This window comes from Epinephelus fuscoguttatus, linkage group LG19, assembly GCF_011397635.1.
Source record: "Epinephelus fuscoguttatus linkage group LG19, E.fuscoguttatus.final_Chr_v1".
NCBI classification, from domain to species: Eukaryota; Metazoa; Chordata; class Actinopteri; order Perciformes; family Serranidae; genus Epinephelus; species Epinephelus fuscoguttatus.
Window position 1 is genome coordinate 31,688,890 of NC_064770.1, and position 23,807 is coordinate 31,712,696.

Sequence of the window (23,807 nt, forward strand, 5' to 3'; positions counted from 1 at the left end):
ACTAACCCTGTTCTCCCCTACTGTTGGTGCCATTTCACTACATATCACAGTTCCCAAACTCCACTGACGTCCTATTGGCACATAAAGCTTCAAAAAACAGCTGTAATGTGACAAACAATGGAAAGACTAAATTATAATATTTCTATGGACTGTATGCTTTTTTGTGGGCTAGAAAAATGTGACCTTCAGACTGAGACTCACTTGTTTAAAGTTGTGTCAGAACACCGTCTTTATTTCTGAGTTTTGCATTTCAACATTCAGACGAGGCGTCAGTATCATACAGCATGTGTATTTATTCATCTATTCATGTGAAATTATACATCGGAACCACGTTGTTGAGCTGGAAGAAACAAAAAAAAAAATCAAAACTGTGAGATAACCTTTTTTAATGTTTTATCTCCAAACTCCCAAAACACATGTTCATTTAAATACAGTTAAACACGAGACACGGCAGCTGACGTCAACGATGCCGCAAGAGACAGAAGAGCTGACAGGGAGGAAGTGGGAAATGTACTTCCTGTGGGGTCACGCAGGGGTCAACCTCTGGAAGAAATAAAGAATGTTGATGAGCATCAGACGTAACAATAAAAGGCACCTGTGTGACGTCAGAGAGGAAGGAAACAAAGACTCACCTCTGTGGTGAACTAAAGAGCAGATTATTCATACACGTCCTTCTTGTCTGCGATGTACTGTACAATGTCCTCAGGACTCATCAACTTCTCTGCTTCTGCGTCAGGGATCTCAAAGCCTGCAGGAAAAAACAAAAACTCAGGCTCGTGTTTTCTGTTAAAAGCTGCACTTGAGCGCACCACAGAGACTAAAGCCAACAGCCGATGGCTGCAGAAATTTACTGTACTTCCAAATAAAGTGTGTTTTTTTACAAACTTGAAATGTTTGCGAGTCACTTGCGATCCATTTATAATGGACATGACCCACCAGTTGGGAACCACTGGTCTAGGCCATTAAGGCTACATTCCATCAGCATTGTGTGCGCTATTTTGCCCTGTGCATGTCCTTGCTTATCGACTTCATGAACTTTCTGTTGCTGTTGCTACACAGGATGCAGCACTGAAGGACCGTCCTCAAAGCTGCTCTCCTGTTGGCGAACGGTCAGCTCAACATCTGCCCAGTTAACGCGAGCAAACTCCAGCCGACACCAACACGGCTAGGCTTTGTCATTAAACCTGTTAGGTGACATTAGCTGTGTGATGCTGTGCAGTATCCTGTGCACCCCTGACAGACTAGCAGCTGCATGCACGGCATACTGACTCACCAAACTCATCCTCCATGGCCATGATGATCTCCACCTGGTCCAAACTGTCCAGACCGAGGTCTTTCATGAAGTGGGAGGATGTCTGCAGCTGTGGAGCACAAAGTCACACAGACATTAAAAATGTAATTTATTTACGATCGCTTCAGCTTCATTTCATTCATCAACAGATGAAAGAATATTCAGCCCATTCACGTCGAGGTCTGATGAGAAATCATAGATATTCCAAACAAAATACTGACCAGCATTTATGAATAATGATCACATATTTTTTTTAGTCGGATTAGGTGCAAGCTTTTCACATATGCCAAAGAATAATGTCTTGTTTACATGATCCCATGAAGGGTTTACATCAAGTCTGGGATGTGGGATGTGTTCATGTTAACATGGTGTCTGACAAAACTCTGGCTGAATTAAGTCTGTAGCAGAACATCGTAAGAATAATGCGTGATTCTGACACTTGTTTTTCAGGTTGTCTCCAATTTTCAAAAGACTAGACTGTAAATAAATTAAAGGATTATTTCAATTTAAAGATGGAGAGATTTTCTTCACATTTGGAATCCGTCAGTGAGCAGAGTGCACGCCTGACAGTTTCTGAACTCTCACCTTCTCTGGGTTGATCTTGTCGTAGAGCTTCAGAACATACATGACACGGTCTTTGATGGTTTCTAGGGTGAGGGGGGGCAGGTCACCATACTGTCGGCACAACACGCCCACTGAGGGAATCTGAGGAGGAAGAGGAGGGGGGTCAGGAGGTAGAACAAGGTCATGGAGATGCAGGAAGGGCAAAGACGTGGTGACCAGAGAGAGATAACTCCTGTAGTAGCCTAGCTTGAAGCCATTCATGCTGACTTCCTGTGTGTGGGTCAAAATATTGGCAGTCGAGCATAGAACTAGCTTTTTTTAGCTCCTGGTGCATTACGAAACCAACTTCAACATGTATCTGGTTTTACTGCCAAATATATTTGTGCTGGTCTTGACCACTCACATTATCAGGTGATGTTTTTTTAACTGCACAAAACAAAAGATCCAGTGAAGGTGCTTTTAGTTACTTTGGTCTTGCTTTGTCCTACAATGATCTGAGATCAGTCACAACTGTCACTATTTTTGAAGCTTATAATTAGCTCCTGTGTGTTGTCTTGCCTCCCTTTATAACTATTTTAACGTGACTTTAGGTCAGGGGTAGGCAAAATGAGGCTCTGGACATGCAAGCAGCAATTTCACCTCTCTCCAGTGGCTCGCTGTCGCTTTGTCAAAAAATATAAGGAAGTTAATATCACCGTTTTTTAAATATTCAAAATTCTGCTGCACCTAAACAGCGGTGACTTGTCTTCAGTCCGTCTAGCGAGGCTAGCTATGGCAGCTACAGTTTCCAGCAGGGATACAGGAAGTGGATTTTTTGCCAATATCTTGCTGATATATAACTAATTCAAGTCTCTTCTGTAGTGGAATTACCATCATATTATGCATGCATAATCTTATCGTGATGGCCCACCAGCAGATGGAGACATGACATACAATTTTCAACATATTTAATATTCATTCATCCTGCAAAATAGGAAAAAGCATGTTGGCATGTAGGTCATTTTAATGCCAATAGCGGCACATACCCATGACGTGCCGATATTATCATGCATCCCTAGTTTCCTAATAAAAAAAAAAGAGCATTGCTGGAAAATAGAAAATTTGCGTTTTTGTGCTGTGCTGTCTTCCTCCCTGTTCTCTCTCCAGGTGCTAACATCCTGATTACTTCCCACCTTGTGCATAAGTCTGCTGATTGGTTACCTCATCCTTTCAGCCTACCTGTCCTCAATAAAAGGAGCACGCCTACAGAGTTAAAGCCTCTCCTTTCTGATCGTCTGCACTGAGGCTGACTGGGCTGCTGCTGTTTTTTTATTAAGGTATGTGGCGGGAGGCTGAGGACAACAGGTGAGTGGGTACCCTGTACATTTCCTTCACATAGTTATTTCGTGTCTAGAAACACTAAGTTTATTGGTTGTTGTCACCCTTGTATTTGTATGGTGAAGCTCTTTTAAGGTTTTTGGTTTGTGTTTTGTTTAAGAGGTTAGTTGATGCCGGGTTTTGTTATATTGGTAACTTTTATGTGGCACCACCACTTTGTCCCTTCCTCCCCCACATTTGGACGACCTTGTGTTACACTTGTGAATAAATCATCTGTAATTTTTTACACTTCTACTTTGATTCCTTCAATTATTTGATTGTCTTGTTTTTGTCTTCGCTCTTCAAAAAAAGAGGACATAACAGCATGGATAGATTTATTCGCTTTTGCCACCAATAATGCAAAGTTTAAATACCAAATTATTAAAAATGGCTCACTAGGAGTGGCCACTTTGTGATGAAACATATCAGTAGATGTTCACTTAGACCTCTTAGTAATAATACGCTAATCAAGACTTGATAGGCTGTGTTACATTATAAGATTTAAATATGTTTTGCAGCTCCAGAAAGCTTTTTCATTTATGTGTTTAGACCAAAAATGGCTCTTCAGATGGTCAAGGTTGCTAACCCCTGCTTTAGGTAATGCATGCAACATGACATCATCTTCATTGTGAACAGCATGTCATTAGGCATCACTGGAAAAAGTTAGCATGCTGTGCACACTTAAAATACTGTACTTGCACTAACAACATTTACACAACACAAAAACACAATTCATCAAAACAAGCACTGTTTATGTGGCAAAGCATCATTAGCACTGTCTCGGCTAGGCTTAGTTTTACAGTATCAGAAGGAGATTAGGTTTGAGTTGAATCATCCGCTCCAGATTACAGGTGAGAAAACACAAATGTGTCTCAATGGACTTTGCTAACTAGCTAGCTCGCTAAAAAGCAAAACATGGCCGTTGTGTAATCAAAAAATGTGACGTTACAAAACTCGGTGGACTTCACGTTATCGCACAGACGGAGTTACACTCATGGTAAAATAACTGCCTGCATGCCATAATGAACTTTAAGCGGGCTAGGTTAGCCTGACATGTTTGAAAGGCGTCGGTAGGTCACAGGAGGGAACGCTAGGCCACGACTGTTCAATGTTACCGGAGACTCACCGGGCTCTGTCCGAGCCACCGCGTCCTCCGGCTGTCTGCGGCGAAGGAGAGAGGTCGGTGGACGGCTGCTGCCGGGGCGGCAGCGGCTCTGAGTGCCAGGTTACCCGAGGACAGCCTCAGCGAGGGCCGGGCGAGCGTGCGGACACACTGCTGCAGGACACGGGCCGCCATGACGGAGAGTAGTGACTGAGTTCCCAAGTTCCCAGCATGCACAGCGAAGAAGAAACGGGGTCAAGGGCTCTGTTGTACGCATGCGCATAACACAAGCTGCGCCTTATTTTGTATTTTTTTTTAATTGTATTTCTGATGTCTACAATGTCATATACGAAACAGACGATTAAAAATATATAGTTATAAAAAATACTTTGAGAAAATGTAGAATACGAAGGGGACGAAAGCCAGGATTCGAATCGGGCAAGATCAATCAATCACAGAATCATATTACGGATTAGTTGATTGATAATTACCTAGCCAGCTGACCTGGATTAGCAGGATAATTCAAAAATTCATATAAATTTACAACTTTTATACGATACAACTCAACTATAACAAATACGAATGGACTGTTTCACTTGTTTGTCTTAACGCAATCCATCGATGATCTGGCGCTCAACTCATATTGTCTGACAAGCCATTCATTTAGTTGGCAGAAGAAGACGCTGAGCTCTGACAGCAGAGCACAACAGATTGTCATTACTGAATTATCCCCAGTGTTTTAAATATTTTATGATATCTGTCATATTTATTCCTAACCATGGAGTTATCTGAAATACTGTACAACAAAGCGGAGTACATTGAAACGGTAAGGTGTTTGATTTTTAGCCGTTGTTAGCAAGCTAGTCGCTAGCTATTTGGCTAGCCGAAGCTAACGGGGCGTTGGGCGTTTGGTCACTGAAATCATTGTTTGTGCTCAGTTTTGATCGAAAATAAAGACACACTTTAATGCAAATATTAATGCTGTATGTTGTATTTCAGGCTTCTGGCAACAAAGTGAGCAGACAGTCAGTGCTGTGTGGGAGTCAAAACATTGTACTCAATGGCAAAGTAAGGAAAAAAAAACATACAGTTGCCTGCAGTTATGTTGTTATAAAAATACTCTTTTGGGCTGTGATTTAGCTTACTGTGTGTGTGTGTGTGTGTGTGTGTGTGTGTGTGTGTGTGTGTGTGTGTGTGTGTGTTTTGTTAATGTATTTATCTATTTTTATTGTATCATGTTGAAGCCGCACAGTTATCTTTAAAGAGAACAAGACAGAATTATACAAATGGGTTATCGCAACAAGCAGCAAAGACATATTAATATATGTAAAGCATGTCAAATTTCTACTTGTTTACATTGCTTTTTTGTTCCTCCTTCCATGTAATGTTTCAACATAGTGTGTGATTTCTGTTTTGATTTATCTATGTTAATTTGTGTGGCATCTTTTTAGTCCATTTGTATAAGTGAATGTGATATATAAAACAGAGCTGTTCAGTCTTTTAGAAGTGTGTGTGTGTGTGTTGTGTCCTTCAGACTATTGTCATGAATGACTGCATCATCAGAGGAGACCTGGCTAATGTCAGGGTGGGCAGACACTGCGTGGTGAAAAGCCGGAGCGTCATACGACCACCTTTCAAAAAGTTCAGCAAAGGGTAAAGAATTTTTCTCTTATGCCAAATTGTTGTAGAATGATCAGTCTTGTCCAATTGAGTATTGTCTTTGTGTCAGGAAATTACAGGCAGAATTACATTTTATTTTATCTCCCTAATTTCTGGTTGATTCATGCATTTAAACAAACACGTAAACTTCATCTCTCCCTTCAGAGTGGCATTCTTCCCGCTGCACATCGGAGACCACGTCTTCATTGAGGAGGACTGTGTGGTCAACGCAGCACAGATTGGCTCCTACGTCCACATTGGCAAGAACTGTGTCATAGTAAGTGGAATAAAAGAACACATACACACACACACACACACACACACACACACATACACACACACACACATACATACACATATATACAAGCAGAAAAGGGAGACATGACAGAGACAAAGCTCTGCCTCAGAAAGAGCGAGGACATGAACAGGAGCAGTGTGTCTTCTTGCCTCTGGTGAAACAGTCACATGGTGGTCATGTTCAGATTAACTGAGAGCAGCAGCAAACTGCAGGCAGGCTGCTTTGAGTCGGCACAGACCTGAGATGGGATATGAAAGGGACACTTTTAAACATATTTTTTAATTTTATTGAAGTGAAGCAGTCTTGCCACAGCTGAAGTAGATATAATTTAATTGCCATTGTCTTGCAAGATTCCACAACTGAGAAGGCTGAATTCGAAATTGTTATATGTGCAGAGAAGTCTGTTAAGTGTGCATAAATATACAGTTTGTCTTGATTGTGGTTTCTAAAAACGATGATTATTTTCAATATAAAACAATATATTGACTTTTCTTCATTTTACACTGTAATTGTGCCCATGAGATGTTACCACAGCCCAAACACTCAACCCTGAAACGACAGGTACTTGACTGTGCAGGACATGATGATAAACAACTGATCATGAAGCCAGCTAATAAAAAATCAGGAATAACTTACAAAGGTGGACATGCAGGGTAGACTTTATTGTATTTCCTGATGTTTTGGCAACATGGTGCATTTTTAACCCTTTGAAACCTGGAGCGACTTGACTTTTCTTGCGCTGCTTTCAGATACCTTTCGCAAGTATTCAAACCTTTGGTGCTCTAGATACCTATATTGTTCTGAACAGCCACCCTCCATTATTAACCACGGTGTAATAATCAGAATAAATAATACATTGCAGTAAGTTAAAGCATGTGACTCAGTAGCGGATGTTTGTTAACTTGTGCTGTGTACTGTGTGCAGGGTCGTCGCTGTGTGCTGAAGGACTGCTGCAAGATCTTAGACAACACCGTGCTCCCTCCTGAGACTGTGGTGCCGCCTTTTACTGTCTTCTCTGGATGTCCAGGTCAGCAGCAGCACACAAACACACACCTGAGTAGGGCTGGGTTCAAAACTACAGTACTTTATGGCACAGGCCAAATTGCTTTAGTACTGGGGAGTGTCGAAAAATTCCTTTTTGTTTGGCACCAAGTTGAGATACATCAGCATCAGTGAGCCAATGAACATGCAGTATGTTGTACCAACATCTAATAATGCTGGTGTTGGCTTCCTTTCGTTACGTGTCGTAGAGGCACAAAGAAAAAATGCTGCTACACCCAGAGACAGGCTCACCTCTGTGTGCGTGTTGTATTTTGAAAATCTTGACTACAGTGTGCATCGAATACTGTAGGTGCACACAAAGTCTAAGAGGAGATCAGAAGTCTGGCTCCATTTTATCAGGCTTGATGCCAATAGTGCACGATGCGTTATACACAAAAAGGACATTGTTACCAAGACTGGCAACATTGCAAACTTGATGAAACACTTGAACGTGCATGGAATTATTAAGAGCGTGAAGTTGCTCCACGTTCGACTGGAAGAAGAAGAACAGACCGCAGCCATCTTCCTCTCAGCATCAAGTCCGCCTCACGTTGTGGAGCCTCCTTCGAAATCTCCACCACTGGATTTACTTTGATCTGAGGTGAATGAGGACGGCACTATGATGGCCGGGATTTTAGCAGGTAATGTCTGGGAAACACAAAAGTTCAGCCAACATGGACATGGAAAGGTAATGTTACTGTAATAGCAGTGACTTAAACTGGGACCTGTGTTACGTTAGATATTTTTATTTATTGATATTATGTTAACTGAAAATAGATAAATTGGTTTCTTTTTTTGTTGTAAAACTGCTTTGATTGTGTAGAAATGCCAAGATACCCAAACAGAACTACTGTACCATTGTACCACAAGGCAGAGTGTCCATATAATGTTTTTTTCTGGCAGATTTTAGACAGGAAGTACTCAGAGCAGTCACACAAAAGTCTGAGTACTCTGGAAAAAGATGCTGGATGCAGTGCTGTTTCTGTAAGTGACAGTATATGGTCGCATACACTCTCACCTCATCGGGGATGACTGATAAAAGATGCTGGCGCTCAGAAAAAAAAAAAAAACACCACATGGACACTAAGCCTGGTGTGTTACTTCATTTTCTTTTTGTTAGAATAGAATTTATTGTAAAAAAACTGTCATCAAGTCAAGGTATCGGTACTGGTATCGAAACATTTTTAACGATACCCAGCCCCACAGCTGACTCCTACACTTTCTGTTTCTCTTAATGTCCTGACTTTTGTTCTTCTGTGTCTCTCTCAGGTCTATTTTCAGGAGAGCTCCCAGAGTGTACGCAGGACCTTATGATTGATGTCACCAAGAGTTACTACCAGAAGTTCCTGCCTCTCAGCCAGATCTGAATCCTGCCCCAAAACCATCAGCAGGATCCACACCCTCTCCAGGTCACGGCCAGGGTCTCTCATCAGAAATGGAGTCTGAGAGCTCACCTTTTATCCTTCACCTCCCACAGGCCCTGAGTTTCTCTGCCCAAGAACAAACATCTGGTCCTATTAATGAAATGATTCTAGTTTTTGAGTAGAAGAAAAGCACATGATGATAACATCTGATAAAGCTGCAGAAGGTAGTTTAGTGTTTGCAGCTCCAAATTGCAGTGAAAGTCTTTATTAAACTGTACACAGCATGCTCATGTTTACTATCCCAGCTGGTCTGAGACGTCCTCAAGAGGCACGGATCAAAACCCTACAGGCACTCAGTTCTAGTTTGGTTTGATTTGTGTGTTCATGTAGTCCGATATTTAATCCTGGTCTGTGGAGAAACTCGAGAACTTCTGTGGCTCAATTCCAATCTTTGCTCTCTGACAGCAGCTGTGGGTGAAGATGAGGAGGTGAAGGGTGGAGCTTGTAATATATTATACGACCCCCATGGACCAAAACAATAGCAACAACAACAGTTGTGTTTGAGGATGTTGGCTGTACGTGTGCTTTGCTCATGACCACAATTCATTTGGGAAACAGAGTTCACTCATCAGGAGAGATATTTTGCTTTTGTCTCTGTCATTTGATTTTTTTTTTTCTAATGTTGAAGGACTTGTTTGCTTTTTTGTCACTGGCGCTTGTAAATTGTCATGACACTTATTTAATACTGATTTTTATTATTTCATTATGTTCAAATGATCAGCTGTTAATTTGACTATGTGTACACGTGTGCAGGAAGCCCCCTGTGCTTTGCCTTTATCATCTTCTGTGAGCAGCCAACAGCCAGAGCCAACGTCTGAAATAGTGACGCAGTTAAATAAATACAAATGCTTGAAAATCTGACACGTGTGGACTCTGCTCTGTCTCTGTCCTGTCTTAACCCTCTACTTTTTCATCTAGTAACTGCTTAAGTTTGTTTGTGACTCCATGATATCAGCTCCAGAGCATTCATCTTGGATTAAACTGTTATTTTAACGGATACAAAGACACCTGCCATTTCTCATGGACTTTATGTAACATGCCTCGTGGGGCAGTGTTTGATTGTAATGTGCAGGCGTTCATCTCTGTTGCTGCTTATATGCTATTCTGCTGATCCTCAATTGGTGGTAGTAATGTGCAAAGATGCATTTCAATATGCCAACAAAGGCAGGGAAATAGTAGAGTGCTATCAAGTAAACATGGGGTGTGTTCCAAATCGCATACTTTTTACTTTTAGTAGGTCCTGCAGCTGCTCTTAAAAAGTACGTCCTGCTGCATGCCAATATGCTACTCTCTCATGATGATACGCCCTGAACTTTGACCCTCTTGCTTTTATATCCATTACCATTATATGCCTTACCAAGTTCGCCAGAGATGCAGATCCACCTGGAGAGCTCTGCTGTTGTTACTTTGCGATGTATGTAGTCAAACTGTAAAGTTATAACTGCACAGATTATAGATTCTAACATTTTATATATGAGACAGTGAAATTGCATCTGCATGTCCTTTTGTTTGTAATATTTATGATTATTTTGCTCACTTTTGGTCATCAGTTACTTGAGGACAATGTCATCTGTCACTGTGACTTCTGACAGCTGTCAGTCAGCTGACAATGTGCTGTCATCTGGCTGCAGCTCAGCTGATGTGACGGATCGTCCGCTGCGCAGAGGATTGTGGGTCAGAATAGCCAGAAAAGCATGCTGGCTTACATACTGCACAATCAGCTGGATGTAGTAGAACATCCCGGTATTTTTGGCATACTGCAAATTGACATACCATGTATTGGGACATACTAAATCTTTGCCTGGCATAGCTACTGTATAGTTGTTGTAGTAGTGGTAGTAATGGGGACTGGAACACATGGAATTGACTTTGCAGATGTTCATGGTGAAATAAATGTGTTCAGCAATCCTCAGGGATACACACAGTGTGTTTTAGTGAGAAAAACTGTGTGCAAAGAAAATTAAACGGCTACTTTAAGCTAGTAGCACCTTTAAAGCTACAGTTGGGAACTTGATTAAAATAACGTTGTCATATTTGTTGAAACTGTCACTATGACAATGTTCTGAAAGAAGTACATGAGACAGACCGTCCTCCTCTTCCTACTGTGTCTAATGGAACTTGCTTGAGTCTACAGCAGCGCACCAAAAACAACCGATCCAAGCAAAGGAGTCTCTAAGGCAGCTGCCAGTCACTGTACACCGCGATCAAACTGTCAAACTAAGGAGCACTGATCAAATAAAAGCCATTGCATTGTGTATTTCTCGCCTGGGATGTTTTTAGAACTATATTTTACTGTACTGTTTAGCTGTTAAATGAGAGAGTTTGTGGGCGATGCTTGGTTTTGGCTCGACTGTTTCCAACATGGCTGCCAAGTCATAAATCTTCTCATTTTACAGATAAACTAGTGGGACGTTATGACGGGCCCTAGTGCATGCTATCATGCATGTATTGTCTTGACACAAATACAGATTTGACACTGGACAACATCACCCAGCAATCTGAATCACTTTCAAGGGCTCGTTCTCTCTATGGGCCCCCCCACCCCACGGGCCCCAGTGCAACCGCACTGCACTGTTTATATTTAAGCCCCTGAACAGTACACTAAAATATGTTAAGGGAAATATCTGAGGTGAGAAATAGGAACGCAGTAACAGAATCTTGATTCATATTTGATCAGCGCTTTGTAGTTTGACAGTTTGACCAAAGTTCATGAGCAGTGATCGACATGATTCACAGTTGTGTCAGAGATCCCTTGTCTATGATTCATTGCTTTCTTTCACTTTCATCAGAAATGCTACAAGGTACTAGAGTAGACAGAGGAGTTTGATTTAGTGCTGTGAGAATACAGTGAGTTTTAGGAAATGTGACAAAAAGATATTTAAAAAAAAAATAATAATAATAATAACCAGCTGCAGTTTAAAGGTGCCGTGTAAAGTTTTCTTGGAAACAACAGTTAACTTTTTTTTTTTTCACCAAAACTTTACGTGTGTATCCTTGAGGTGTGACAAACCTGTTGAGTTAATTTCCTTCCACTTAAAACGTTTGCAGAGTTTAAACCAATAACTCTCGATCCAAATCCAGGTGTGCCGTGGGATTTTGTGATAAACACACATTATTATTGCAATATTCAACGAGGCCTATACAAAAAGTTATAAATTAATTTTTAACCGACTGTATCAGTCTGTTGTGCACAGCCTTTTACTAATAAAGCGGCAAACTCTACTTACAAAATGTAATTAACTTTAATTTAAAAAACCTCCACAGGGAACCTGTTTGTCCCTGTTCATGTGGGGGAATTTTAAGTGTGCGACACATCACTTCCCCTTTAAACAGAGGTGCTATTGTTGCTTTAATGTAAATTTAAAATGTTTGAAATGAATTCTTGAATCATTATGTCAACTGTTATTTGATTTCAGTAAATAAGAACAAACATTTATGTTGTGATGAGAGTGTTAACACACGTTATAGTAGCTATTGTGCACAGATATAAATACAGGTGTGCCCTGAGATTTAGGCTCGCCCTTTGGTCAGCCTAGGGCACAAAAAGTTTAAAAGCCACTGGTTTAAATGCTGCATCATTACTATCCATGTTTATTAGTCAGCAGTTTTCTTACTGTCTGCCTTTGAAGGCACATCACTCCCACCTGTTGTAGAGTGGCATAGTGGGAAACCACTAGCTGGACTGTTTGAGTCACCTGTGTGAGAAACAAATTGGAAACCCACTCATATCAAAAACAAAAAACAGCTTCACAGTGCTGCCAGAGGTCAGAAATTGCAGAAGGAACCTTTAAGATGGTAGAAAGCCTCAGAGATGGGATGGAGTAGACAAATTTAGGACAGCAGTTTTCATCAGAATGTGGATATTAAAAATAAAACACTACAGTATCAGAACTGGCTGACACAGGGGTGTCAAACTCATTTTAGTTCATGGGCCACATACAGCCCAGTTTGATCTCAGATGGGATGGACCAATAAAACCATCAGCTCCAATATTGTCACTGTTTTGTGTAAAGAATTACAAGTACATTCTGCAGACGTTCATCCTTTACAAAACAGATGAACAACCTGTGTTTGACACCCCTGGGCTAACACAAACTCCACATGCTTGTCTATGTGCATGTCCTCATCATAGATTCATGAGCAGAGCTAATGCCATGTGATAAAGTGATGTTTTTTCTAATGCTGTCCTCTGGCGCCATCTAGTGGCCTAAAGAGTGCTAAGGTAAACGTCACTTGAATTAATTTAAGTCCAGACATGAAGCCACCCTAAACTGAGAAACCTCAGCTCTGAAATAATGTACCAGACCTGCTTTAGTCACAATCTCACAATATTTAATGCATGACTGAAGTGTTTTACCCACTTGTGCATGTCAACTAAATCAATTACCTGTACAGTTAAATCCAGTATTTTTTTAATAACTTTAAAGGCCCCTCTAACTACAAAATTAAATAAATAAATCAGTCACTTCAGTCCTTCTCTCTCGTACATGGCTTGTGAAATGTGATTACTTTCAGCCTCTGGACTATAACTGACAAATTAGTCGTTACATGCTCAGCGCTCCTAATTTGCATGCCATAAATTTGCAAACTGCAACCAGATCTAAGGGTAACCTGTGGTGGAAGTTCTTGAGTTTTCAGTTTCTGCAAATATGGTTAGAAATGAAGACAAAAATTAAGCCTCCTTGCATTGCACGTAATTTTTTTTATAGCCAATCAGGACACCTCTTGGAGGATTGTCACTCTCCTGTAGTAAACAGAGCAGGTGTCTCATTTATAAAACAGTGTGTAGGAGCCACACTAAAAATGTGTGTATGAACAAAAGCCAAAAATATTCCAACAATCAGGTTTCTCCTTCACCATTTGCATCGCTCATTTCCCATCACCAAAACGTTTGTTAGCACGGGTCAAAGTTTCTCCCACCCAGTCTGTCTTTATTCATCACAACTTTTGCGTGGGAAGCAGCGTACGCCTCTTTCAGGCCTCGTTTTGTGCATACAGTGTTTATAAATGAGACCCCAGAGCTTCAAGTTGACAAATATAAAAATGTGTGTGTACATGTTTAACAGAAAACCCTTAAATTAGTGAGCAAATCAGATTTAAGATAAAACAAAACTCTCCATTGTCTTTATTTTAATGAAACATAGTCCATCCAACTGCAACTCAATGGTTTTATTTCTTTTACAATGTGAACCACATATATCATACCAACAATTAAATGTTAAGTATATAGATTAGCCATTTATTACTTTTTAAACAAATAAGTATCAAGAAACAGCTGATAATAGTGTTGGCTCCAGAGACACGTGGCATGAGTCAGCCTTTTTGAAACAATGTGGATGAAGGCCGGTGACTGGCTCAGGGGAAGAAAAGAAAAACACAAAGTGCCCCCTCTATTATAACCAGGCTAATCAATTTGGGGGGGGGGGGGGGTCGTCGTCAACGCCGCAGGTTGAACAGTGGGATTAGAAATACGGCACAATCCCACTTGTAGCCAACTCTTCAGTCTGAATTTTAAGTTAATTTCCCCGTCAGCAGACGTTTCACATCTTCCCTTTAGCTGACATGTCATGCAACTGAAAACACTGGGAGGTTTCAACTACTAATTTGTAACAACACGCGCCATTTGGTTTCAGTCATGAATGCTACCAGTGCCAATGCGGAGCGTCAGACAGGAAACAGTGAGTAAAGTGTCTGGAGGAAGAAAAACTCAATTTAATGAAGAGCGTGTGGACAGGCTGTCAGCTCTGCTGTCAGGATTCACTCCATAGTCTGCCCTGAGCAATCTGCAGAGTTCAAAACTGTCTGGCGGACACTAAGGCCACATCCACACGGATACGTTTTCATTTTAAAACGCATGGGAACAGTCTCTGAACACTCAAGTATTTAGCACACTTTCAGAAATGATTTCTGTCCATGCTAACATGCCTGAAATGCATATCACTATTAATGTACACTGAGCATGCATGTGTCAGTGTAAACAGGAAGCAGGTGGTTTACTCTAAGGTTGGCTGCTTAGATACAGAAAATACTACGGATATGGTGAATACCACAGATTTCTTTGCTTGGACCGACACCGTGGTGGAACTGTTGCAGCAAGTAACACGAGTATAAGATGGTCAGGGCAACAGAAAACAGATTGGGAGTCATTGTGTAGCCAATATGCTGCCATATTAGAGGGTAGCGGGAGCGTTATCCCTTGCTAGAGGAAGCCATGGCGATGTGAAAGGAGTACCCACAAAAGTAGAATAAATAAATGTAAACCTAGCTGTGATGTTTTGAATTGACATTTTAGCTGAAGATCGAATCAAGAAGCAAATGCAGATGTCTGTGTCATTGTTTCCGGCTGCCCAGACTACAAGAGACACGTATAGCTTTCATTTCAATATTTCATATTTCAAATTCCATTTGAAGCCTTCACGACACGCCCCTACAAACCGCACCCACCTCCTAGACAAACCCACCAATGTAATGGTTATTTAAACCTTGCTACAACGCTGCAATAATCCACTTTATAATTCATCACACACAAAGACATGATTCATCTTATGAAAACAGAGATGTAACCCATACCACTATGCTGACCTTTAACACCCGTCTTACACCTAATACTTTATAGTTAGCTAAATGCTAACTTAGCATTTTCTTCAAGGCTTTTGCTTCCAGACCAAAGAGCGAAGGGGGCTGATCATGGACTAATGTGTACATACAGTGGGCAAGTCATGTCGCGACTCGAAAAAGCAGCCAACCAATGTTTTCCAAGGACCTCATTTTCAGGGATCCAAAATGGCGGACTAGTGTGGACACCCAGCATAAACATAGCAATAGTTAAGCATTTTAAAATGAAACATAAGTGTGGATGTGGCCTAAATATGACTTTGAGGGCGAAGTTCCTTTTCAAGAAACCTTGATCCTTCCTATGTCATTCACTAGACCTGTGCTAGCTGAAGCTACCCAGAACTTTACAAGACATCGTTTACTTTTTAGACAATTTTAATCCAAGACTGACATGAATCACTTTCTGACCCTCCTTTACAGTAATCAGACGCTCTCTGCTCGCAAATCAAATCTCACTTTTCCAATATGACGTTGACCTTTTCAGTCTAATTCAGTGGTTTCACTTAAACTCCTAAAACACAGAACGCTTTATTATTATTTTTTTTAGACAGAAGCAACAAATCTCAGCCTGGTTCTTTTCTTCTCACTGACAAGCCAGCAATCATGTATGAATATAAAAGCAAACCTATAACGCAAAAATGAAATCTGTGACCAAACTGTAACAGAAGTTAAAAACTGGCATGCTTTATACAACTAAAGAAAACCCACTTTCCAGGTCATAAAGGTGAAGGGGAGTGAACAGGTCAACAGAAAGGAGGAAAAACAGAGCAGGAAACATTGACATCTTACAAGTCAGCGACAGCGGGTATTAACAGGTTAAGTTGAGGTGCTTACGCCTCACTGACAACTTACTATGGCAGGGCATCACTGAGAATATATAGAATTGATTTGATAACTAGACAACTCAAGGTTTTCTTTTTATAATTTACACTTTGTTAGCTTCCTATGCTAAATGAAAGCATATACTAACGAGTTTATTACAATTCAACTCCAATAATCTTTCATTACGACACTAACATCAGTTTATATTACTTTACAAACTGCTAAATAAACCCAAATTTCTGACTCATGATATCAGTGTCTCCTCTCCGTTCCATAAGGATGGAAGGCAACGACCATTTCAAGAACGAAACAAGCTCCGAGTTGCATCATCCTGTACCAAGTAAAATCAAACCCATCCACGTCTTATTAATGCACACGCCCCTTATACAAAAAGCAGACATTGTCCCAACACCCCAATCTCACACTCAACCAAATAATCCAGTTCTTCGTGTGCGCTGGCTGGCATGCTTGGCAGGTCTGTTGAGAAATGCTACCTTTGTAAACATCTCTGTGATTCACGCTTTCTTTACAGCACCAATTATCTTCCAATAAATCATCTGTCTGACAGGAAATGACTCTTGAGTCTTTGAATACAAGCAGAGCCCACACGCAGGAACGCTCCACAACTTTATCAAACACTTTTGAAGAGTTGCTGGAACCAGAGGTGTGCGTGATGGCTCTGTTTCCAACTTTTTTCTAAGCACCAACCGGTAAATAATGCGTGGAGTGACCACAAGCAGGCCTGTCGAGGGCTTGATGAGGCTACAACTGGGATACAATGGAAGAGCCGATTTGTTTGCATGAGTTAGAGGTGAAAGCTAAGTGCAAAAATCCTTATTGCAACTCATCAGAATAATCACAAGATCACATAAAACAGCAGCTGCTTTCATAATAAGACTAGGGTAAAAGGGGGAGAGGGCGTCGCAGTCAGCAAACGGGCTGTCTGACAAGCTGTATACACAAAGAAAAAAAATTCCTTTCCTTTATCCTCAACAACAAAAAGAAAAAATAAGGTGGAGAAAGAACGCAAAATTAACTTGGCTATCACTGCTGCAAACAGTGGCAACAAACCTAGAATTTAACACTGGTGGTTGAACTTAAAAACAAAAAGGGCGTCTGGCTGAACTAAATCAAGCCAGTGTTGAAGCAGAGTATTAGCAGAGAATAAAGTTACATGCCATCAACCTAGTAGCCAGAGATGTGTAACTGGTTACAAGCGGCAAGTGAAGCAGGATGACGTCACAGATGTGCTCCTACTGAGTGATTTTATCTCCGCCACTGACAGGCAATGTCAACTGAGAGCTGCGATGATAAAGTAACAGAAACAGAAAGAACAGGTGGTTGTTTGACGCAGAAGTGAGTCTCTGACAGAGTCAGGTCGGACATTTGGCGAGCAACTTGATTCGCTGAGTGAGACGATTTGATCATGGCCCTCACTTCCTTATTAAGGTGGTGGGTGAGGATGAGTGAGGCTAAGGGAGGGAAGGGCACAAATGTGTCAAGGATCAAGTGGCTTTTACTTGTCAAGTAGCACAAGGTGCATTTTCACCCCTTCGAGAACGGTCTGTGACCCCAGAATGAGCTCCTTCGTTGTCTCCTTTCCGGGGCAGCAATGTCTGAGGAGTGTGTGGTGTCGTCCAGACCTCCCAGTCACACACACACACACACACCCATCAACGTTCTGATTGCAGATCAGTGATTTGTAGTAATGTTGTGAGGAAAGGAGACAAGGAAGAGAATTCATTCAACATCTAAATGGACCGAACTGAGACCTTCAGTCCCTGTTTTCATTTTCAGCCCACGTTCTTTTGCACAGCCAGGGATCTGTCCATCTGTCCCACATAAGCCCATCCATCCCCCCCTCTCCTCGCCTTGGCGTTGAAGGCTTTTCCCTCACCCTCTCACACACACATAGGCAGGCAGCAGATCAGATCATCCTGTTGCGTTTGTGTGTAGGGGAGTCTGTGATGACATCACTGCACTGGGTGGAGTTTCGTTTCCTGGTTCCTCCCCCTCCAGCAGAGGCAGAGCCTGTAGAGTCCAGATGCAGTGCCATCTCTTCCGAGATGAAAGTGTTCAGGTCGACGTCTTGGAGCCCGTTGCGCCTGCTGCGGCACACCGGCCCCGAGCCAGAAGATCCACCTACACCAGCACCGCCTCCATTACTGCTGCTCCCACTCACATGTGTGGGAGACCCTGGAGCACCGGAGCGCACACTGATACTCGCCATGGCTCCACTCAGACCTGTGAAAGGAGGAGGGGACAGGATAGAGAGGAGAGAGCAGCATCAGACCAAGGGCATCAGTGGATGGAGAAATGCAACGGATATCATGTGAAAATTCTGATAGCGAGATTTAAAAAAAAAAAAAAAAAAAGGATCCAAAAAGCCCTCGGTCAGTAGCAGCTGCAACTATTCGTCTCCATTGTTTATGGACTTTGAAATGAGGCAAGCTACCTTTGAATGAAGGCTACATGTACATCAATGGTGTCTTTTAAGTGGACGAACAGTGACAAACAACCAAGCACATCATTGTTGCATCAATCCCATATTCATCATATTTGCACGAACCAAAATGACAACCGTCCGATCCAAGTGGCATCAACACACAGGGGCAGAAAGATGGTGCCTCATCTTCCCAGAGAGGGTATTTGTGGGAAAAAATATTTTGCACTGCTTAAGCATGTCAGTCATCAAAGCTTAAGTGTTCATCTCTGATCTTATCTTAAGACATGAAGGGAGTGTCACTTTTTTCCTCTGAGATATAACCAGCTCCTTGGGGGGGCTACTGAAATGTGTAACCAGGCAAGACGTTCCCTTGTGATGGGAAGGAGACAACAAGTAAACAACCTCATCATTTGTCAAGGTCACTCGCTCAGGCCGTAGCGTCAATGGCTGTTTCCGTCTCCATTTTGGACTTTAGAGGGGAACAGGAGTCAGGTTCAAGCTTCTTTGGAATGACATTGTTCGGATGACAAACACACAACACACAGGTCATCGCTTAGTGTCAAAACTTAGGCTGAACAAAATGACTCTTAACTCGTCATAACTTAAGTCGTGACTTGGACAGAAATGGTGACACAAATGTTGCCTGGGAATTTGAAAATATGGGTGTATTTTTAAAATTAAAGTATGAATAAGTGTTTTAATTTTGCATTGATAGTATTGGATCGTTAATCATTGAATCATTATATCAATCCGTGTTGGTGTATCGTTATACCCCTACTATCCCCTTATCCCCTCACTGTAAAGATGAAAGTGTTCTCTAAATGCTCACGTACTGTATGAACTGTATTCATGATGCAGCTTTCTTATTTTTAATTTAACAGATAAAAGCTTTTCACATCGGTCTTCACAACAACTGCACGTTTGTTAGAAATACAGAGTTCATGTGTGTCACCACACTGAACAAACATTCTGTGAATTTGATTGTCAAGAGTTGGCACTGGATATAAATGTGAAATGCAATTTGTCCATGTAAAATCAAAATGATTTTGTCTGCCCCAACACACAGACACTGGTTGTGAAATGCAAAAGGTATCTGATAACTGAAACCTCCTGACACAGACTGAACTTGTGTTTCTGTAACCTAAACCACCAAATGCCTAACATCATCCATGCTAACCTCAGCAGACATTTAAAATGTGGGGACATTTAGATAATGTTCTCAGCACTCGTGTGCACCGACAGTACAGCAGAAATACCAACATACAGTAAAGAAACTGCATTACAAACAGAAACAGCGGCGTCTGCATATTTAAAACCAGGGTCATTATTAGTGGACTGCTTTCGCTTGTGCTTAAGTGAGACATTCCCTCACACAAACACACACACGAGGGGCTGAGAACGTGAGGCCCTCTTTCACCATTGGCCAATACTTATACACCCGTGCGTAACATACCCTTATCTCTGCGCCATATGTGGCAGAGTATGATTACTGAGGGACAAGCATGTGCTCAAACACATGCACAAACACTCTCTCGCACACATAAAAAAACATGCTGCACCTCGGTGTTTAGACTTATTTTAACATTTTATAGTTCTGCTTCAGGTGACGATAAATGAGCCAGCTGGTATTTAAATAAAACATATGAAAGACATTTTCACACAAACACTCTATAACACATTGCCAAACCTTAAATAGCCTTATAGAACAGCAGTAACACTGATTTTCTGTCCAACAATGTGGCTGCCTCATGGGTTGTAAACCATGCCTCTGATTTGGTGGCTAGAATGACTACTGGTGCGTAGGCTGTGTGCCATGCTCGCACTTAACTCACCATGCAGTGCTATGGCCTCCCTGAAGGGCTGGAGGTCTGCTTCCACAGATGAACCAGTCTCCGCTGGTGAATTAGCCCGGCTGGGGGCCACCATAGTCAGCCGGGGGTTAGCCCTGCTACTCCTGTGTGGTGGTGCTTTGCCACATAGAAAGCTGATAAGATCCTCCCTGCGGATGGTTCTTCGGCGCTTTTTCACCCAGGCCAACATGTCCTGCAATTCAATACAGGAGTGATACATCCATTAGTTAAGCAAGGTTTAATTTCATTAACAAAACACTAATGCATTTTCCCCCTTTCAGCACTCCTGTGCTCCGTAATGTAGGGAGGTGTTATATCACATTTTGTTCAGATACAAGAGAATGGAGGTGCTTAACAAAGGTAACAGAGGAACAAGACCCACCCTATTACGGCGCTGGTGGCCTATCTGGATGCCCCGATCAAAGCTTCTCTGATGGGCTTCAGCACTCTCTGCGATGGTGAAAGGCATCATGAAAATAATCATTGTTCATTATCATGTATTCCAAAGCAGCGCAAACATTTATGGTAACAGTGACAATGTTTTAGTCCAAAGCCAGAAACTATTAGGAAATCTTAGTATCATGGATTACAACTGTACTTTTAGCTCTGTATGTTTTTGTGACAACATAAAAAAACATGACTGGCAGTTTTTAAATCAACAGCAAATTAACAACTCGCTAGCACAACTCTACCTGGGAATCCTTTACCAAGTTTTGAGGAGTAAGTCCACGAAATTAGGAGTCAAGTCCAGTACAATCTCATTCTTACAACTGACAACAAAATACCTCTGTTTCACCAGTGAATTCCTGACATTGTTATAGACTTTTAAATGCAGTGTTTTAACCCTACAGTGAACATGCCTTTCACTGACATACAATAACCTACAAGCCCTGTCACAGACTGATCAATATGGAGCTGATAAGAGTGTTTACATCTTGTCAGAGGAGCCTAAAAACATGTCAGTATTTACGAGTACAATGACAGCCTGTTTGATGTAAGGAAGCACAAAAACAACAGTAGGTGTAGTAGTTGGCAGCAATAAATCTTGCTCAGAGGCACAGGGATGGAGAAAGGAGTGATGTGGTTTGATACCTTTGTAGAGGTTGGTAAGGGCTGTTGCAGAGTTCTGAAATGGCACCCACAATGACAGGCCCTGCTGATGGCATACTCTGTCTGTGGGAACACAGGAGAAATATGTTTGGTTTCTATACAGTACATGCTGCCATAATTTCAAAGCAAAGCACTCTTGACTAATGTGACCAAAGGACAACAGAACATCTGAGAGGCACTACAGCTTGGTGATGACAGGGTTGACGTGAAGATCATTTTCATTCGCCATTTTGTCTTACATCTACAATTGCAGGGACAGGGTTTGGCATAAAAATAACTGTCAGCCAGCGCTAGATGGCCAGCTTGGCAGCAGCTTGTTTAGCAAGAAAGCACCGACACACAAACTTACTGCCCTCTCAGCAGTAAAGTTGCAGAGCCATGTCAAACATGCATGTCAAACACGGATAGACTTAACAAGTCGAGCTCTGTCAACAAGGACCGGAATGTAATGCGTCTCAAAGCACCACAGTCGCAGCATACTGTAGACAAACCAATATTTCCACAGCGAACCAATACTATCCTCGCCATTTTGTGATTATAACGCTAGCTTAACTTGCGCGTTGCTAAACAAACTGCCCACTCAGCGGCAAACCGGGCGTTTTGGGACTAGAGTATATTATGTGGCGTTAACGTTATATCTTTAAATCACATTTCAACAGCTAATCGCGCCCGGTATAACAGATGGTAACACTGACAGTATACAAGAGACTGTCATCTGGGAATGTCGCGTAGCTACGGTTGTTGTTACCATCGCCATTTTGTAACTAGCCTGGCTATCGTTACGTTAGCTATCAGCTGCTGTCTAACTTGGTGTCAACAAGGAGTCTTACTGACAAAGGTTTTCATATGAACTTTAGCAGCTTAAATTGCGTCAGTCCCAATAGATATGATTGTTTAACAATAAAACAAAGTGTAAAACGTCGGATTCGAGTTCATAACTATTTTTTCGCTGGCTAACACAACTAGCTAAATTTAGCATTGCAAAATCAGCTGTAAACGTTACCCAGTACTGGCCACTGAGTTTGCTAACGAGCTACTTAGCATTCTGCCGACAGTGACGCTACCGTTAGTTCACTGTAACGCCCGGTAAGTAGCCAGTGTGCTAACCAACAAGCCAGAAGCGTACTAGCAATGTAGCGTTAACTACAGTTAGACGAACAGTCAAAACGACAGCGCTGATTTAAACCTTTGTATAACTGTGCCACAGCAGTGGCGGAGTTCTGGAAGAGATGCCACAGTTTTTCTTGATCGTTGTCGGCCTCCTCCTCGCTCGGCTCCCTTTGCTCCGCTTCGGCCAAGCACTGCCGCTCCCATTTTGAGAACCAGTGCTCGGGTCCGTGTTCCTGTATCTCCGAGTCTCCGTCTTCCTTCTTCTCCTCCATTTAATGCACCTAAACTCGAGTAAAACGCGCCTTTATGTGTTAAAAAATGAATATATGGACCCCGTATGACGAATTATGTTAATAAATTCATGAATACTGTTAGCGTTTTAATATTTCGCACTACAATACAGCGCAGTTCCCTATCCTAAATGCCATCTGTGAAGATAAGCTTAGCCAACTATTTTTCCTGGTAGCCGACGTCGAAATATATACAAGCAGACTACCCTGTTATGCGCTTGACCCCGCCCATTTTACCAGATGTCAGCTATGATTGGCGACATGAGCACTGCAGGGTGGGCTCGAGAGCCTTCCTCAGAATGTCATTGGCTCTTGGACACGTCCGTCACAGCATTGACACAAAAGAACCACAGAAAAAAATCCCCATTTACTAAAGCTTGCGAGAGAGCGCAAGATTTGTCGTGAAAACAGCGCATAATATAATATAATATAATATAATATAATATAATATAATATGTTTTAGAAGATACCTTTTAAATAAAGGTTATCATCAATATAATTTTCTGTGAATTTATTCATCGCCCCTAGTTTTAATTCAGAACCTATGGGCAAGAAAATGACTTTATTTATTATATCAAACTTCTATATTTCCACAGCAACAACCTCTAATATTAGCTGATAATTATGAACACCCAATAAATCCCATATGACTCTCTCATGATGATTTACCCATAATATTTGATGTATTTATTTTTGATGTTTAATAAAAATACTTTAATAATGAGCACTAACCATAACATAAAATGAAACGAGATAGACGAAAGTGAGACAGTCATTTTAAAAAAAAACAAAAAACAAACAAACAAAAAAAACAAAAACAAAAAACAAC

At 41.5% G+C, this 23,807-nt stretch overlaps 3 protein-coding genes across 3 annotated transcripts; 1 reads left to right on the forward strand and 2 right to left on the reverse strand.

Moving 5' to 3' along the window:
* Nucleotides 1-273: 273 nt before the first annotated feature.
* ndufab1b (NADH:ubiquinone oxidoreductase subunit AB1b) lies at nucleotides 274-4,552 on the reverse strand. Its single transcript, XM_049560169.1, has 5 exons — nucleotides 4,338-4,552; nucleotides 1,877-1,996; nucleotides 1,274-1,361; nucleotides 633-748; nucleotides 274-543 (listed from the first exon to the last, which is right to left on the reverse strand). Exons 1-4 carry the CDS (start codon nucleotides 4,506-4,508, stop codon nucleotides 657-659), a joined length of 471 nt encoding a protein of 156 aa, XP_049416126.1. The 5' UTR covers nucleotides 4,509-4,552; the 3' UTR covers nucleotides 274-543; nucleotides 633-656.
* A 421-nt stretch (nucleotides 4,553-4,973) lies between these two features.
* On the forward strand, nucleotides 4,974-9,596 carry dctn5 (dynactin 5). Its single transcript, XM_049560166.1, has 6 exons — nucleotides 4,974-5,139; nucleotides 5,313-5,381; nucleotides 5,848-5,966; nucleotides 6,138-6,249; nucleotides 7,195-7,297; nucleotides 8,581-9,596. Exons 1-6 carry the CDS (start codon nucleotides 5,092-5,094, stop codon nucleotides 8,676-8,678), a joined length of 549 nt encoding a protein of 182 aa, XP_049416123.1. The 5' UTR covers nucleotides 4,974-5,091; the 3' UTR covers nucleotides 8,679-9,596.
* Nucleotides 9,597-12,926: 3,330 nt separating this feature from the next.
* hapstr1 (HUWE1 associated protein modifying stress responses) lies at nucleotides 12,927-23,186 on the reverse strand. Its single transcript, XM_049560154.1, has 5 exons — nucleotides 22,765-23,186; nucleotides 21,561-21,641; nucleotides 20,851-20,918; nucleotides 20,451-20,661; nucleotides 12,927-18,416 (listed from the first exon to the last, which is right to left on the reverse strand). The coding sequence occupies exons 1-5, from the start codon at nucleotides 22,958-22,960 to the stop codon at nucleotides 18,100-18,102; spliced, it is 873 nt and encodes a 290-aa protein (XP_049416111.1). The 5' UTR covers nucleotides 22,961-23,186; the 3' UTR covers nucleotides 12,927-18,099.
* Between the last annotated feature and the right edge of the window lie 621 nt (nucleotides 23,187-23,807).

Coding starts and splice junctions, on each gene's coding strand:
- ndufab1b (XM_049560169.1), bottom strand. CDS start 4,508: ATGGCGGCCCGTGTCCTGCAGCAGTGTGTCCGCACGCTCGCCCGGCCC. Junction 1,362..1,876: donor ACAAGATCAACCCAGAGAAG/GTGAGAGTTCAG, acceptor TGTGCTCCACAG/CTGCAGACATCCTCCCACTT. Junction 749..1,273: donor GGCCATGGAGGATGAGTTTG/GTGAGTCAGTAT, acceptor TTTTTCCTGCAG/GCTTTGAGATCCCTGACGCA.
- dctn5 (XM_049560166.1), top strand. CDS start 5,092: ATGGAGTTATCTGAAATACTGTACAACAAAGCGGAGTACATTGAAACG. Junction 5,382..5,847: donor ACATTGTACTCAATGGCAAA/GTAAGGAAAAAA, acceptor TGTGTCCTTCAG/ACTATTGTCATGAATGACTG. Junction 6,250..7,194: donor TTGGCAAGAACTGTGTCATA/GTAAGTGGAATA, acceptor TACTGTGTGCAG/GGTCGTCGCTGTGTGCTGAA.
- hapstr1 (XM_049560154.1), bottom strand. CDS start 22,960: ATGGAGGAGAAGAAGGAAGACGGAGACTCGGAGATACAGGAACACGGA. Junction 21,642..22,764: donor TGTGGCACAGTTATACAAAG/GTTTAAATCAGC, acceptor GTGTTCCCACAG/ACAGAGTATGCCATCAGCAG. Junction 18,417..20,450: donor GGAGGCCATAGCACTGCATG/GTGAGTTAAGTG, acceptor CTCCTTTCACAG/GTCTGAGTGGAGCCATGGCG.